Source organism: Emys orbicularis, chromosome 5 (genome assembly GCF_028017835.1).
Source record: "Emys orbicularis isolate rEmyOrb1 chromosome 5, rEmyOrb1.hap1, whole genome shotgun sequence".
Lineage (NCBI taxonomy): Eukaryota > Metazoa > Chordata > Testudines > Emydidae > Emys > Emys orbicularis.
The window spans coordinates 70,076,275-70,094,627 of NC_088687.1; the positions used below are offsets into that span (position 1 = coordinate 70,076,275).

The window sequence follows — 18,353 nt, forward strand, 5'->3', positions numbered from 1 at the left end:
TTCCCTTGTCGATCAGACAGTCCTGGTATTGCCATCTGTAGAACACTGCCAGAATTCACTTATACATTGATCTTCCCTGCTGGAAACTCAGTTCTTGTTTATGTACCCATATTCTTAAATATATATGGGTTTAACACATCTGGAGGGGTTCTGTCTACTTCTGATCTTCACATGCAGAATGTTTCAGGAACTACTCCTGGTACACTGACGTACACTCTTAAGTGGCTATGGCTCTAAAAGCCAGTTTTTGATTACAAATTTTGACAACCTGTTGATGAAAAGTGGCTACCAGCTCAGCACAGGTTTAATTTTACTATCTATCCATTGTACAGCATAGAATGTACAGTGGACGTTGTTGAAATCAACATTTATTTTTTCATGGTTTTCAAAATTATCACAATATTTGCAATATTTCCTATGCTATGTGTAGCAGGGTAAAGTCAAACACTGAGATGCAATAAATATAGGATCTAATTCTGATCTAATTTACACCTTTTCCCTTTGATGTGAATCCACCAAAGTCAATGGAGCTACTCCAGATTGACATCTGTGCAAGGGCCTAATGTCAATAAACTGCCTTGAAGACAGTTTAAAAATTCCCTTTGACTTAGATGGATCGGGCCATAAGTGTGATCAGAATCAAGCCTGTAACTTGTATTTAAAAGGCATTAGACTGCTGGGTATGTTACTACATGGACTATCAAGGTTAATTGCTGAAAATATCTGTTTTGTTATAGCTTGCTCCTGAAACTAAAAGTATCATTCACTGGATTATGGATATTCCCTTTGTCCTCTCAGCCAATCTTCATGGAGGAGACCTTGTTGCAAACTATCCATATGATGAAACGCGCAGTGGTGTGTATTATACATTAGCTTCATATGTCCAAAGACACAAATAGGATGTAGACATGCTATCCTTCCATGGCTGCTAACTAAGATTCACTTTCCAAATCATAGAAGTGTAGGACTGGAAGGGACCTCAATAGGTCATCTAGACCATTCCTGATTTGTCTAACCTGCTCTTAAACCCCCCAGTGACAGAGATTCCACAGCCTCCATAGGCAATTTGTTCCAGTGCTTAACTGGAAGTTTTTCCTAATGTCCAACCTAAACCTCCCTTGCTGCAATTTAAGCCCATTACTTCTTGTCCTATCATCAGAGGTTAACGAGAACATTTTTTTCACCTTCCTCATGATAACAACCTTTTATGTACTTGAAAACTGTTATGTCCCCCCTCAATCTTCTCTTCTCTAGACTAAACAAACCCATTTTTTCCCCAATATTTCCTCATAGGTCATGTTTTCTAGACCTTTAAGCATTTTTGTTGCTCTTCTCTGGAATTTCTCCAATTTGTCCACATCTTTCCTGAAATGTGGTGCCCAGAACTGGACACAATATTCTAGCTGAGGCCTAATCAGCTAGGAGTGGAGTGGAAATACCATGCAACTGTATAGTAATGACCCATTCAAGTAGATTATTCATTAATTAGTTATATTTATTGGTTCAAAGATAGTTAACATGTAATCTTTCACTCTAGTTTTGAAGATACATTTTCTACAGTTAGAAGAGCCTGATTTCAGTGGGGTTATTTGGCATATAATTGGTATAACACAATGGAGAATCAGGTTCAGAAAATTTTATCCATTTGCACTATAATTTTAGTGCAAACCTGTAATGATGAATTAATTGAGAAGATCCTGAAACAGTTACCCTACCTCAGTGATGCTCAAACTTTTACAATTGTGCCCCCCCTTACCATTAATGGAATCTGTCCACGCCCCGCCCATTACTGCACAGCCAAGGCTTCCTTAGCAGTGGAGCTTAGGCTGAAAATGGAGCTGGAAGCAGAAATAGGGATGGGGGAGCAGCTGGATCTAAAAGGGGAGCTGGTCTGGGGGCAGAGAGGGTATGAGGGCAGAGCTGGGCTGGGAGCTGAGCAGGGGGGTGGAGTGGAGCTGGAACTGGGGGCAGAGGTGGTCTGGGGAGAGTGAATGAGGGCACAGCTTGGCTGGGGGCAGAGTGGAGCTAGGACTGGGGTTGGAGCTGGTCGGGGGGCGGAGCAGGACGGTGGGGTGAATGGGGGGTAGGGGAGGAGCAAGGGTGGGGACGAAGCTGGTCTGGGACTGGAGCGGGGCTGGAAACATGGCACTTCCTCCCTGTCCCCCGTAGGGGCTGGCCCCAGCCCCACTACACAGTGCACCTCCCCAAACATTCCTAGGAGGGCGTGCCCCACAGTTTGGGGACTATTGCCATACATGATATCCTTTTTAGTCATACACCAGATTTTCCTAATCAGGGAGAGGGGAATGGGTTTTGAGGGTCTGGACACCTGTCAGTGAAGAAATGGTAGTTAAATAAATATTGAGTCATGAGTCTAGGAACTTCCCAAGCAAAGTGACTTAGATGGTATAATAGCAAAAGCAGCTTGGGTGATATCTGCCTCTACTGAAGTCAATGGGACTTTTACCATTAACTGTTGTGGAGCCAGGATTTCACCCTTTCTGTCCACAATGTATAACTCTCCATATCATCCTCATCATCTGTCTGAAGTATAGTCCACATATTTGGTAATTACTACATGACAATGAACCAGTGGTTATATGTACAATAGCTGACATGTAAGCAGAGGCTGTTTATTTATGGCTTGCAAATTAAGACATTAGTGACATACCTCGTTGAAAGAGTTCTTTATGATGTCAAGATTTAACTGTTGGTACTTTAATAAATGCAGTCATGGAAGTGATGTGTATGTTAGTGAAAATAACTGTATTGCAGTTTCTCCTTCACTATCACTGCTCGGCACTATGTAGTCTGTTATAAAATGGTTCACTCTCCAGCAGAATCATTTTACCAGTTTGCACATAATATTATTATTGTTTTATTACTTCAACCACTAACATGTGCACAGGCTTAAATTGAATAACCATCTGATCTTATTTGTAACCCTTGTCCTTCTTCAACTCACTTTCTCCCTATTGTTTGTTACTCTCACTCATCATATCATTCAGTATCAGATTGTAAACTCTTTAAGGAAAAACTTTTTTTGTTTCTTTGATCTATAAAATGCCTAGCACACGTTGGGGTTGTTTGGTACTGTAAAAGTAATAACTATAATAATATTAATACTGGTACATAAATAAGGAATATTATTAATATTGATATGAATATTTTAAACAACAGCAATACGGATAGTATTAACATTTGAAGTAATAAAATTATTATTAAATATTAATTTTATTTTGCTATATGTGCACTGGGTACTTTACAGAAAAGTAAAAGACACTGTCCCTGCCCTAATGAGTTCATAATCCAGTAGTCCTAGTCTGTATGACTAACCTGCTAATCCATGTGTCTGACTTTTTATTCTAGGTAGCACTCATGAATACAGCTCCTGCCCTGATGATGCGATTTTTCAAAGCTTAGCTCGGGGCTATTCATCTTTTAACCCAGCCATGTCTGATCAAAACAGACCACCATGTCGTAAGAATGATGACGACAGTAGTTTTGTAGATGGAACAACCAACGGTGGTGCTTGGTACAGTGTTCCTGGAGGTCAGTGCCACTTCATGGTACAATACAGATTCAGTTGCTTTTGAGGATAGTCAGTAATTGTGGTTACTTTAAAATCAGATATTCAGTGACAAATTAATAGAACAAAATTGCAAAGCTCTTCAGTGTTTGCTGGTGTAACACAAGCTGAATCTCAGATGGATCCTTAGGGAATATTTTCTTAACTACTGTAGCCGCAAAACTCCCATGAAGCAAATGGGAGGTAAGCATGGAACTCCTTATGTGCTCAGCTCAGAACATACACAAAGTGAAAAGGGAAGCTGACCAGGATGCCTGTTAAAATATTTGTTATCTTTCACACTACACACCCAGCAGACTCAGAATGTTTAAGCAATTCAGTTCTCAGACAACGGCAATTAAACCATTTTCTACAGTTAGAAAGCAATTAAAAATTTTGTCTCTTTTCCCAAAAGGTATGAAAACTGTTTTATCTCCAGGTTTGTAACAGATAATTCAGAGAATAAATGTTAAAAAATAATGGATGTATAAACAATTGAAATATTGATTTTGCACATGCACAGTAGAAAAATGGCCACTAAACACAGTTACACTATTGCTTATAGGCGTATGGAGTAATTTATCATTACTGACTATCTCCGAGAAAAAAGAAAGATACCTGGTAAGGGATGGCAGACTGCTGACTGCTATTCACTGTGGGCCCAATCTTGAAAGGTGCAGAGTGCCTTCTAGGAGGTGTTTAGGGCCTGATTCTACACCACTGTAGATAACGGAAGTTTTGCCATCAGTTTCAATGGGAGTCCAATCAGGGCCTTAGATTCCTGCATCCCTTTCTCACTTCTTGCCTCCTCCCTATCAGTGGATCCCCAGACTCATGCAGAGCTCTCTGCAGGGTCCAGTGGAGGTGGCGGGTGTGATGGGTTGGATCACAGAAACCCCCTTGGGGCTGCCAACTGATGTGCCAAGACTACTACTGCCCCTGCTTTCCCTGCCGGCTTGGGACTCCAGAACCCTGCCTGGTTGTGCCAGACACGCTTGCTGGCTACAAACACAGACCCAGGTCTGAACCACGTCTCTCAAACTGCAGGCTTAACTGAAAGCAGCTTAAGAAGCTTATACAGGGTAAACTCATAAATTGTTCACCCTCTATAACACTGATAGAGAAATATGCACAGCTGTTTGCCCCCCCCACCCCAGAATTAATACATACTCTGGGTTAATTAATAAGTTAAAAGTGATTTTGTTAAATACTTGGAACCACTTAAATCCTACTTTTTGTAATAACAGACAGAACAAAGTGAATTACCAAGCAAAATAAAAGAAAACACGCAAGCCTATGCCTAATACAGTAAGAAACTGAATACAGATAAAATCTCACCCTCAGAGATGTTCCAATAAGCCTCTTTTACAGACTAGCCTCCTTCTAGTTTGGGTCCAGCAATCACTCACACCCCCATGGTTACTGTCCTTTGTTCCAGTTTCTTTCAGGTATCCTTTTGGGGGTGGAGAGGCTATCTCTTGAGTCAGCTGAAGACAAAATGGAGGGGTCTTCCAACAACTTAAATAGACTCTCTCTTGTGGGTGGAGACCCCCTCCTCTCTCCTATGCAAAGTCCAGCTCCAAGATGGAGTTTTGGAGTCACATGTCCATGCATGACTCAGAACTTATAGGTAGCAGCCATGGTTCACATGCTACCTTGAACATCCTCAAGTAGACTTCTTATGTGGATTGGAGCCTTCCAAGATCCATTGTCCATTAAGTGTTTCTTGATTGGGCACTTAACTTGCAAATTCCTTTCTAAAGAAAAAAGAACAGGAGTACTTGTGGCACCTTAGAGACTAACACATTTATTTGAGCATAAGCTTTCGTGGGCTACAGCCCACTTCATCGGATGCATAGAAGGGAATATACAACAAGAAGATATTTATACATACAGAGAACATGAAAAGGTGGAAGTAGCCATACCAACTGTAAGAGGCCAATCAATACTTCCACCTTTTCATGTTTTCTGTATGTATAAAATATAAATATCTTCTTGCTAACACGGCTGCTACTCTGAAACCTTTCTAAAGAAGCTTCCCAAATGCCTTACTAAGGTTACTTAAAATGAAACAAGTACACAGCCAATATTCATAACTTTGAATACAAAAATGATACATGCATACAAATAGGATGAATATATTCAGTAGATAATAACCTTTACAGAGATATGTTTTATGCTAAATATGCCACGTAACATATTCCAGTTATGTCATATATACATTCATAAGCATATTTCCATAAAGCATTATGGGGTGCAACGTCACAGCGGGACAATATGGTAGAGGTCGTTGACCCCCTTTACTATGTGGGGAAAGGAAATACTTCCACTCGTAGGCCTCATGGGCATGAATTAGACTTTAGTTTTAACTCAGTTCTTTGCTCAGACAAAACTCCCATTTAAGTCAATGGAAGCTTGAGCTGGTTGGAAAAATTCCAATGAAACTTCTTTGGTCAGAATTTGCATATTTATTGAAATATGTGGCAGAGAGGGTTCAATTTTGATTAAGTTCCTCTGGAAACCTGCCTAGTTGTGTGCCAGATTGTCTGCCCAGCTCTCTGGCAATTCCAGGGTTTGCAGCTCCAGGGCAGCCCACCTGCAGATTCCAAATGATTCCATCCACATTGGATATGCTGGAGCCCAGGACTGCACAGGACTTTGCAATTGCAGCTCTGGGCTGCTGTGAGCTGGGCGGGGTCCAGGCACCTGAACTTAGAATAGGGAACATGTCTGTCATACACTCACAATGCCCCTACTACTGGGTTCAGGAAGCATAGAAGAGGAAGCTGCCTGGTTTGAATGTGGAGGGGACAACAGCTAGATTTTCAGAGGTGGCAAAACAGATTGGGAGGAGCTGCCAGGGGGTGTGAAAACTGGAGACTGGTGGGGTGTGCAGGGAGGGAGGAAGAAGGAAATTTATATGGAGTTGGGGTTGGGAAGACTGACTGACTTGCTGGTCAAGAATATTAGGACAGGGAACTAGAAGCAAGGGAGAGATGGGGCTGCCTGGGCAAGGAGATTGGGAATGGGACTAGGATCCAGGGGGAAGAGTAGGACTGACTGGGCAAAAAGACTGGAACTGGGAGCCAGGGAAGGAAATGGGGGATGAAGACTGGGAGCCAGTCGATGGGGGAGACTGAGATTAGATGAAGGATGAAAAATCTCCTTTATTGCAAATCCTGATTCATTTCCTGTGTATTGAATGAGGTGTGGCCCTGTGGAAAAAATAATGTGTGATCTTACAATTAAAGACTGTATCATAATACATACACATAAGGGGGCTGAATTAAGCTTACAGAGTGAACCTTAATTCTGGCATTTCCAAAATTTTTGAGTGCTTGACTCTGCCATCTTAATAATGTTCTCTTAAAGTAGTTTTTGTCTGTGTAATATCTATATACAGTATAATATAGGCAAGATCAAGAGATAATAGCAAATCATTCCCAAGCATAAGTCTCCGATGGCAGTTATTCACTCATTACAGTTTAACACTGTAATATGTACAATACAGTACTCCAAGTAGCCGTGCAAGGGCACTTGATCAACTGAGTCTGATCAGATTCTTGTATCAGCATAAAAATAGCATCTCAAAGCAGCTTAAACAATAGAGTAATTACAGAGCAAGTTAAGTGTCTTTTTATTCTCAGGCATGCTGTAAGTTGTGCCTGGCACTTTGTCAGTTCGTTGCTGACATAAATCACATTTCATGTTACCTATTGCTGAATCAAAGCCGAGGACATTTTCTTTTGGGTTTTACCATGAGGCAGATAGGTAAAATGCTCATGCTCTGCATATCACCCCCAAAGCTTTAGTTTGTACCATCCTAAGAACGAATGCTCTGATGTACTTTGTCTTCATATACTACCCATACATACTAATAAAGTATTATACTACTAGTTCATATATTAACTAGTAACACAGAGGTATGTGGGAATTGCAGATGCTCAGCAGCTCTGAGGATTTGTCCCCTAACATAATATTTATATTTTAAAATGGAAGAAAATTTGTTTTGTCCAGATTCTAAACTCATTTATTCCAACGTAAATCCTGTGAAACCCCCTTAACTACAAGGGAGTGGAATAAAAGAACAAAGGGACATTCAACTCACTTGGTTCCCTAGAAAATCCCCACTCTGAACCAGCAATGAGGGACGTGAATCAAAGTTGTAGGTGATAGTGTGAAGTTTGCAAAGCCTCAAAAGCCATTCCTAGTAATGACCCCCCCGCCATTAATGTACAATATGACTACTCCATTATAGTAAAAGGTAAAGTCTGTCCCCCATGCACAGAGCCTCCTAATATCCCCTCTCTTCCAGGAGGGTGAGAGGTCATGGCTAGGGGCTGAAGTGATACAGGACAGCTGGATAGGAGAGGCCATTTCCTCTCCAGAATTTCAGTTACCGTACGCACCAAAGATCTTTTATTATTCACTTTTTTATTTTTAGGTTTCTCTCTCTCTCTGCGGTGAATAGGATGGAATGGGGATGGAATGTTCAGTCAGCTACGGTGAAAGAGACAATGGGAGGGAATGGTTAAGGGGCAGTTTGTTTAAAAGTGTAACTAGAAAGATGTGTGCCTGGGTAAGGCACTTGACTAGGATTGAGGAGACCTCGGTTCAGTTCCTGGCTGTGCCACAGATATCCTGTGTGACCTTGGGCAAGTCATAGAATTATAGAAGATTGGGGTTGGAAGAGACCTCCGGAGGTCATCTAGTACAACCCCCTGCTCAAAGCAGGACCAACCCCAACTAAATCATCCCAGCCAGGGCTTTGTCAAGCCAAGCCTTAAAAAACAACCTCTAAGGATGGAGATTCCATCACCTCCCTTGGTAACCCATTCCAGTGCTTCACAACCCTCCTAGTGAAATAGTGTTTCCTAATATCCAACCTAGACCTCCCCCACTGCAACTTGAGACCATTGCTTCTTGTTCTGTCATCTGCCACCACTGAGAACAGCCTAGCTCCATCCTCTACGGAACCCCCCTTCAGGTAGTTGAAGGCTGCTATCAAATCCCCCCTCACTCTTCTCTTCTGCAGACTAAATAACCCCAGTTCCCTCAGCCTCTCCTTGTAAGTCATTTAGTCTCTGTGTGTCAATTCCCCATCTGTAAAATAGGGATGACAATACTTTCTCCCACTTTCTCTCTCTCTCTCGATTGTTGCTTTCTGTCTGTACTGCACATAACATGATGAGCTCAAATCTTATTTGGGCCTTTAGGTGCAACCTCAGTACAAATAAAGGAGGACATTTCAGTTGAAAAGTGGCAGATTCAAAACTGTATGAAAGAAAAGGCTTTCACACAACACACAGTTAGTCTGTGTAACCCATTAGCACAGCCTGGTAGAGTATTGCAATTCCTACATGTGTATGAGTTTTGAATTATACAAGTCTATTTGCTCAGATACCTTTGCAGTACCTGGGCCACAGCTGAGAGCTTCGGGTAAAAAAAACAAAACAAAACAACAACAACAACAACAAAAACAACAACCTCCCCCCCCTATTTTTAGGCAATAAAATAAAAACAGAAATTGTACAGCAGATATTTTCTGTTGTGTCCAAATGGTCTCTAATATAATAATGGGAAGGTAAATTGGACTTTGGAATAAATGAAGGTTTTGCCCAGCTACTAGAGGCTATAGAAGTAGGCTACAAACAAGTCATGACATTTGAAAGTCATAGCTTGACAGGTAACATGAATTCAGTCACATTGCATGTATTGGACCAGATTCTCTACTGTGCCCACCATGAAGGGGCAGGATGGCATCAGGAAGCTGACTGCAGTTCCCTGAGTCTGAGGCCAGTTTTGAGATCCCAGTCACAGGGGAATTTAGAGCAGCCTAGGGACTACTGTAATTGCCCTTTGGCAATAATCCATCTGGGGATTGCCAAGGTATACTGTACTTCAGTCAGGCTTCTTCCTACCCCTACACTGAAAACCACAAGGAGGCGGCATAGGAATCGGCTATACAAACCCTGTGCTTTCTGGGAACTCCCCCACCCTGGGTGAATCCTCATCCAGGGAAACATGACTGGCTTCCACTCCTCTTTGTGCTGCCTGAGTGGTGCAGAGGAAGTGGAGTGGGTGTCACAGAAACTGGTTCAGTGAATATAATGACTCATTGAGGTCAGGCAGATGAACATTTAAATGCATAGCTAATCAAAAATACTACTGTACATTTTTAAATTCTCCTAATTAAAGTTGCATTAACAATGTTTTTCATTTATCATATTCAAATCTATTCCCCATTTCTTTTACTCTGGTGCTGAGTTTGAAAGAAAAACAAAAAAAACCCCAAGCAAAATAAACGCTGTAGCTGATTGGAAATTACGGGCCTCCCTTCCCCATTCTCCCACCGCAGTTGAAAATTTCAATGAAAATGAAAACATTTCATTTTGTGGGTGAGGGTTGTTTGTTTGCAGAAAATCATTGAAAAATTTTTCCATGGAAAGTAGACCCTAAAAATTGTGATGAAAAGCAATTTTTTGCTGAAAAGCAAAATTTTGATCAGCCCTAATAAATACCTCTTTCAAAGTATTTATGTGATGTTTTATTTGCCTTGTCATTAGCTGTCATTCACAGGCTTACAGTGCACATAATGGTCAGTTTCTTTTTTCATCTGGAAATAATTGAACCACACCTGGAAATTGTTTTTAGTTCCTATGGAAGAAAAAAAGGGCTTTCCATGCCAAGTGTCCCATAGGAATATGCAGGCCAGATGCACGGTCAGATTTGGTACAATCATTACATGCAGTCATGACTGCCAAGAAATTCAGTGTTTTCTGTGAAATGAGCATTTTTAGTGAACTCCCTTTCCCCCCCCCTGAGAACAGTATATTGGGCCTGATTCGCCTCTCTCTTATTCTGGTTTATACTCCAGTAACTTCAGTGGAATTACTCTAGATCAGTGGTTCTCAACCTATTTACCACTGTGTGCCATGTATACAGCTCTCTGTTATGTGGGCCGCATACACACAATATATATACTACCCATATGGCCCAAGGATGTCCCATGGGCCACAGCCATGTGCTGATCAGGCTGCAGGTTGAGAAACCACTGCTCTAGATTTACACCAATGGGAGAGGAGAATTAGGCCCATTGTGTTTAATGCAGATTTCTCCTAATTCCCCATAGCATTTCATAAGTCCCTCCTTGCCAGGAGTTCCACTTTCCACACTGGACACTGTCAGTACATCTTACCTCAGAGCAATGCAAACAGTGTCAATATACCTCTCTGCTGATATTGCAGGAATGCAGGACTTCAATTACCTCAGCAGCAACTGCTTTGAAATCACAGTGGAGCTCAGCTGTGAAAAATTCCCATCAGAGGAAACTCTGAAGACCTACTGGGAGGACAACAAGAACTCACTTGTCAATTATATTGAGCAGGTAAATGGTCAAAATAGAGTTTTCTGTAGAGTAATGTAACTAAACAGAAACTGCCAACTATGTTAATCTGATTATATGCTGTAATTACGATTACTCCACACACATCCATTGGGGTAAATCCAGAACTAAGAGGTTGTTAAAAATTCAAACCCATCTGGATCTAGATCTGATTTTTGGTTGATATGCTATAGTTAACAAGTATATGCCTGTGATTATGATGAGAAAATTAGCCTGTTAGTACAGCTGTTGATGAATGGGACACATTTATTCTTGAATAATTTATTTATGAAAAAAAATGCCAAAGTTTGCCAGATCAAATATTTGCATGAATAAATCATGGAGTTTTGCCTGTTAGTTTTATGTGGGATGAAGAGGCAAGTTTTATGTGGGATGAAGAGGCAGTATAATTGCACTACAGAATTTCACCCTTTTGCTACAGGATCCCCCAGTTAACTGTCTAAAAAAACCTTCAGCTTTGCACATGGGTTAATTTTAATTAAAATATGGCCTGACAAGGAATTTTCAGAACTGTAGATACTGTGACACCTTAAATTGCCTACTTCTGTTGAACTGTTGGCTAGATCACCGAAGTTCAGTTGCTCTCATCTGGTAGAGGATTTTACTCACCTTCTGGACTTTCCTACATGATACTTACTGGCCAGTTTCTCAGCTATGGCTGAGGAGAGTGCAGTGTTACCCAGTAGAAGGTACATGGCCTTTCTGCTCTCCCGTGTTATGTGCCAGGCTAATCCTTTGTCATAAATTAGAGCTGTCTAAAGGATGTTCTTGTCTAAATTATACCAGCTGCTAGTGGTGCCTAAAGGACAGCTGAAGATCAACAGAGTGTAGAGAAGCCTCAGTTGCATACCCTATCCCCACCTGTACCTGCTGCACCTGGTAGTAGCTATGCCTACTAAATGCCCTATACTGGCTGATGATGCTGGTTTTAGAGCCACAGTCTAATGGTATTGCAACACAAAATGGCCACATCGCACCAGAGGACCCAGGGTACAGTCTCCAAATGAGGATTCATGCTCCACTGTCGTTAATGTGAGTTTTACCATTAACTACAATAGGAGCAGGATTGGATCTTGTGGGCTCAGTCCTCCAAGGGGCTGATTGCCTCATGTAAACGAGCTGATTTCACTGGGAGTTGAGGCTGCTCACACCTCATCTTAAGTTCTTAACGCCTTGCAGGATCAGACCAAAAATTCTTATATTTGAGAAAACTTAACAGCCTGTGGGAAAGATGTGCATCAGGCAGTCTCTCAACACTTTTCATCGAGTGTGAGAATATTCAGTAACAGAAGGATTCAAGGGAATGCATACTTCCCTTCATGGTTTGCTGCACATTTGTGATGAATGCTGCACAGCAAAAAACAAATTAGTCATATCAACAGCTGAACTCCATTGGCTCATCACTTTGTAATATTCCAGTTTGAGGTTTAGAAATTATCCTTGCTGCTTATTTTCAGCATGTAGCTATGGGGCGGATAACATGCAGTTTCAGATATTTTACTGACTAAAACAGCTGCCTTTTCCTTTAGAAAACAAGCATAAGTAATTTCCCATGTATCTCTGGCTTTTTTCAGATACATCGGGGAGTGAAAGGATTTGTTAGAGATCTTCAGGGAAACCCGATTGCAAATGCTACCATTTCTGTGGAGGGAATAAACCATGACATTACATCAGGTGGGTGTCAAACCTTAGGTAATTAACTAAGGAGGAGTGCTAGAATGTATTGCTATGCCTCTGTAGCATGCAACCTGGAGTCACAGCATCTCAGATCTAATCAGATATTATTAGCTAAGTGTGGTCAGGCTGCATCAGTACTTAGATGGGAGATATCCTGGGGTTAGGAAGAAGTTTTCCTTGTGGGCAGGATATTTCATATCTGCCATCTGCAGAATTTCTTGCATCTTTCTTTGAAGGAGATGACAGTGGCTGCAGTTGGAGACTGGTCTGGACTAAATAAATCACTGGTCTGATCCAGTGAGCTAATACGTTTAGTCCTAATCCCACATGCTATATGAAGTATTACTGGTGACTCAGTAGGTGACACCTTTCTCTCTGAGAATATGTCTAGACTGTAATCACGGGGTGTGATTGCAGCTCAGGCTAACATCTCTAAACTAGCTGCTGTGGCTTCACTGCTCTGGGATATGAGCTAGCAAGATTAAAACTAGTTTGGATATGTCGGTTTGAGCTGCAAACACACCAGTGACAATTCCATAGTGACTTGGGGTATGTCCAGACTATGTTCTTGAGCAATGTACTTTTGGAAGTGCCATGTCAAGGATGAAACCTAAAACTCTAGTCCAAATCCCTTGTGATCATTAAAGATCCCATTGTACTTTTTGTAGGATTAGGAGTGTTAACCCCTAATCTCCTTGCCAAATTCCAGTTTGGGTAATTGTTTTCTGCCTAGATAAACTCCTTGCTGCTTCAGTGAGATGGGGTACTTTTTCATTTCCTGTTCTAAACATGCTGTTTAGTAGTGTTGTACCTTTTTATCTTTGCTGAATCTTACCCTAGAGATAGATTCAGAGGTAGTTTCACGTTGACAATGTGTGAAGTGTTACCTATACATTCATTGTTTGTCATTTTAAACGGGATTTTTTTTGGTGCAAGGTGCTAATTAAATAAATACATTTCCCATATTTTGTGGACTATTGTATGCTACAGTCATTTCCTTGGCACTGAATCCCATTATTCCACTGAATTGTATGGCATGGGATTACCATCCAGTCCAAGTAGTATTTCCCTTCGTGATGTGCTCACATGTTACAGGCAAAGTGGACAGCAGTGCCACCAACCAGAAGTGAGCTGCATAGGGATTGAGAGAAGGAAAGAAGCCGGGGGGGGGGGGGAGGGGGGAGAGAGAGAGGATTATGTCCTCCAGTTGAAAGGTCAAAATCCAATCCCTATTCTCTGTTGCAGTGCTAGGAGATTAAGATGTCTGATATTGCACCTCACACTTCTATAGTAGATAAATGCATATAGCCATCACCCCATCATCTCATATCACTGGATATTCGCAAAAAGATAGCAGCAATGCAATATCAAAAGGTTTAGAAATAAAGTGGTCAAAAGTCAGGAAATCTCAAAAGTGAATGGTGAACCTTAATTCTGCTCCTTAATGTATGTTTAACATACAGTCTTGCTACAGTGCCAGCTAATATAATAGATCATATTTTTTTCACAGAATCTGTCTTTTTAAAGAAAAAATATGGAGGGCACTTTAGTTTGATGCCTCCTGAAGCTTTCTCAATAGAACTTTCACCAACTCTGATTGTACTGACACTGTCAATTTTATTTGTGAACAATTATATAATATTCCCCTCTAGGCATGGATGTTTTTTTAAAAAATGCTGGTGCAGTTGCAGAATTGCTCAGCAAGCATTTAGGAAAATGGCAGTGATTTCAAGTGGCATTGCTGAGTGACCTTCCAAAGGTTCTTCTAAACTCTGTGTAGCATGCAGAGATGGAGAATTTTTGTCAAAGTGACTTTTGTAAACTCTGAAGAAGTACTACACTATAAACAATGCCCCGTGGGCCTCATTATCCACCCATTGGTGTAAAATTGGTGTAATGGAGTAAAGGGTTAGTCCTACTGTGCAGCTTTGGGATTGTGCTTTTTTTATTTTTTCCTTCATTGGTTCACTGTAAGGAAAGATTACATAGAATAATCTGGTCCCTCCCTTCATTTATTGGTCAGCCTGATAAAAATGATGCTTCTCTCACCTGGCTATATAATCTCTAGTATTCTAATCTTGATGGATGGGGATTTATTTCCTTAACTCACACACATGTTGATGGGAAACACCAAGGCAAACTATATACATAAAAAGATACTATATACCTAAAGAGATTCCTTATTACAGGGTGACAGTTCTCAGCTTATCTATGTCCACAAGAGCTGTATCAGTAGTGAAGGGTGACTTATATTTGTTGAAAACAACTTTTTATAAATAAATTAAAATTGGCTCATATCATTGTATAATTGCCTGGATATTGAAATCCAGACTGGTATTTCTGGGATTATATTGTAATGGCATTTACAGCCCATCTTTTTTAGCCTGGGATAATGTGTTTCATTTCTTCAGATTCAATGTTTTTCTTTCTCTTCAGCCAACGATGGTGATTACTGGAGATTGCTTACACCAGGAAACTACAAACTTACAGCCTCAGCACCAGGCTATCTAGCAATAACTAAAAAAGTGGCTGTTCCCTTTAGCCCTGCCATTGGGGTAAGTTCTTCCTCATTGGTTGGTTTGTCTTTCCTTATGTAAAAAGAATAGTGGAGTATTGTTATTTATATTATATGTATATTCCTATATTTCATAAACTCAAGTCTAAAGCAAAACCCTAGCTGCTTTTCATTCATAACTCTCTATATACCCAAACCTCATCAGTTTAGAAAACGGGCTGGATATCTAGTCAGACTGTGCACTCTTTCTTTCTAATGCTTGTTGGCTTCCACCAAGCAAGAGTAGTGTTGTTTGAAGGTGTCTCATTTCTTTTGCTACTGGTCTTGTCTCCAAGCGGGAGACATGTAGGTGGGTAAAAATTACACACACAGACGGATGGACATTAGCATTTTTGTTTAGATTTGATGTTTATTATTAGATGATTACCTGTTAGGTTCACTCCCTCTGGGGCACCTGGCATTGGCCACTGTCAGTAGACAGGATACTGGGGTGGGTGGACTTTTGGTCTGACCTAGTATGGCTGTTCTTATGGTCTTTTGGCAACTGAATATTCAGTTAAGGTGAAAATCTCCTTAACCTCTGTGCAGAGAGCCAGCACTAGAACACTTACACCACTTAAGACCTACTTTTGGGTTTATTTGGCACTTTAGTGGGACTTAAGTAATGTATGGGTTTTGGTTTGACCCTCTGCACAAAGGTAAATTTCCCCCTTAAAAACTAAAGTGGGACAAACCTATCCTGGATGTAACTCTGTAGAAGATGCATCAGGGAAGATTTTAGATCAGTGCCTCTCTTTAAAATTATTTCTGGTAGACAATAAACAGTGAGTCAACCTAATATGACATCATTTTATTAGGACATACTACAGCACATTGTAGCAGGGTTGCTGTTTACTGAGTGTCCTCTCATGGCCCACCATATCCTGCTACCAATGTCCCCTCCCACTTTTCAGGACCCCTTAATAACTCACAGTTGATAGGTAATTAAAACGTTCCCCTCCAGCCCCAACCTCAGTCTAGTCAGTCTCCTATAGGTAGAGATACCTCAGCCCTTCTTCCCAGATCTAGCTCCAATTCAATCTTTTAGCTGTATCCGGCAGGAGCTTTGCCTTCTCTGGCTTCCAGGCCCCCACATCCTTCTCCCAGTCAGGGTGTCTAGAAGGAGCTGGGCCCAGAACTCTGAGGGTTCACCTGGCTAAAATTCAGCCTTCTGGTCTGGCTTCTAGGCCCAAACCATTCTCTCACTCAGGGCTCTAATAGGAGCCACCAGAGCACTCTCAAGGTCTTCCCTACAGCAGCCTGTCACACTCACTGCAGTCTTTACATTTTTCAAGACTTCATTACTTCCTCCTGCTGCTCTTTTTAGGGCAATCACCAACTCTCTCCCAGGTGTCTGCTTTTGTAATCAGCCTTAGCTAGCTCCAGCCCTCAGTGGGCGAGTCACCCTATTACATAGCTAAAATAAAGTGTTGTATGTGAGAAGGAACTCTGTGGTGGCATAAGGTAGCATATGTGTTGCTCTGCCATGCAGCAGACAACTACCTGAATTCGGATCTTGGTGTTTTTCTCCCTGTACTGGTAGGTGGTGGGCAAAGCCACAATGGTAATTCATATCATTGCATGCTAAAGGAGTTAGGTGCCCAGCTGTCATTGAATTTCAATAGAAGTTGGGCACCTAACTCCTTTAGAGTCTTTTGAAAAACCCAGCCTAAAATGAGGGAACTTCCCCCAATAAATATTTGTTCTCCTATAATTCCTTTCAGTTAATTAATCCAAACATGGACTTCCCTTCCCTGCCCTACATTCCCTGCAGCATTGTTTAAAAATTCACCTTTTGGATTGTTTCTCTGACCTAGGTTGATTTTGAGCTGGAGTCGTTGTCTGAAAGAAAAGAAGAGGAGAAAGAAGAGTTGATGGAGTGGTGGAAGATGATGTCAGAAACTTTAAATTTCTAAATGAAGTCTTTAAATTTTCAGCTTTTAATCTATTATGTGTTGACTTAGTATAATGTGCTGTGGACAGACCCTATATTTTAGATCTTGTGCAGTTCACAATATTTAACTTTGATTTTTTTCAGTAATCTTTTGATTAGTACCAGCACTACTTAAAAAAATGACTAGGCTACTAACTAGACAAATAAAAATTATTAATTTTTATTTCATACTGTTCTAGAAAATTCACTCTCCTACATATACGATTCACCAAAAAAAAAAAAGAGAGAGAGGCTGCTGAGACATTCAAAGTGTAAATACAATCTTCTATGTGTAATTTGCAAGTCCAGAATTTGTAGGTTAACTCTGGATTTAAAAATACCCATAATTCTTAGTCAGTTTCAGATACTGCCAGAAATGTCTGGCAATGCATATGAGCAGAAGATGTTCTGTATTGAGTTATAATGAATGTAGTTGAAAAGGTATATAATAACAGTTTGGTGTTGTAAGTAATGTTTTACAAGAATTAAAATCCAGTATAAAATTCTCTGTCTTTGGTGGTGGAAGCTATTTAAACAAATAAGAAACAAACTTATAGCTTCATTTTAGTAATGTGGAAGGAACTTATATACACATTTTTACTGAAGACAACCCAATATTAATAACCGGGGATAATGTTACTTTATCCCTTAATCTGTTACTGATACTCCAAGGTTGGATTTGAGGTTTTTCAGTCACTCACTAACCAAATTAAAATTCTGAATGGCAAAAGAAGAAACGCTGCAAAGTGTGCATTTTGTTAATATGCTTCTTGTGCTTGTGGGGTGTTCCTGTGAGGAAAACGTTCAGTGTTTCAGCTGATATATAACTACTAGACACCCAGTTATGGAAGAACTGCCAAAGGTTTCAGTGTGGTTTGGATGAGCAGCCAAAAGTTCCAGTGCTCATCCAAAGCCACCTGACCCTCTTCAATTTACAAAATGGGTTGGAAATCTACTAAGGACAGGCATTCCTTCTAGTGCTCAATGGTCTGAGCCAGGCAGTAGTAGTGTTGTTTGAAACTCTTGTTTGTTCTGCTGCTGGTCTTTTCTAAATCTAGGAGAAACACAGGTGGATAAAAGTGAAATATATATGTATACTAAAATTTTACCAAAATATTTTACAAGGAAAAAATATACATTTCAGTTCTGGACGAATTTTTGGACCTCCAATTTATTTTTAATTATCTGAACCAGTTTGTTTCATTATTTAGTCCAT

At 40.6% G+C, this 18,353-nt stretch overlaps 1 protein-coding gene across 1 annotated transcript in view; it reads left to right on the top strand.

The window, feature by feature from the left end:
• CPE (carboxypeptidase E) overlaps nucleotides 1-17,120 on the top strand; it is a 97,116-nt gene extending 79,996 nt beyond the window's left edge. Inside the window, exons 4-9 of the mRNA XM_065405176.1 lie at nucleotides 738-855; nucleotides 3,370-3,552; nucleotides 10,816-10,955; nucleotides 12,548-12,647; nucleotides 15,087-15,205; nucleotides 17,022-17,120. Coding sequence (XP_065261248.1) covers nucleotides 738-855; nucleotides 3,370-3,552; nucleotides 10,816-10,955; nucleotides 12,548-12,647; nucleotides 15,087-15,205; nucleotides 17,022-17,120 — 759 coding nt within the window. The remainder of the gene's footprint in view (nucleotides 1-737; nucleotides 856-3,369; nucleotides 3,553-10,815; nucleotides 10,956-12,547; nucleotides 12,648-15,086; nucleotides 15,206-17,021) is intronic.
• The last annotated feature ends 1,233 nt before the right edge of the window (nucleotides 17,121-18,353 follow it).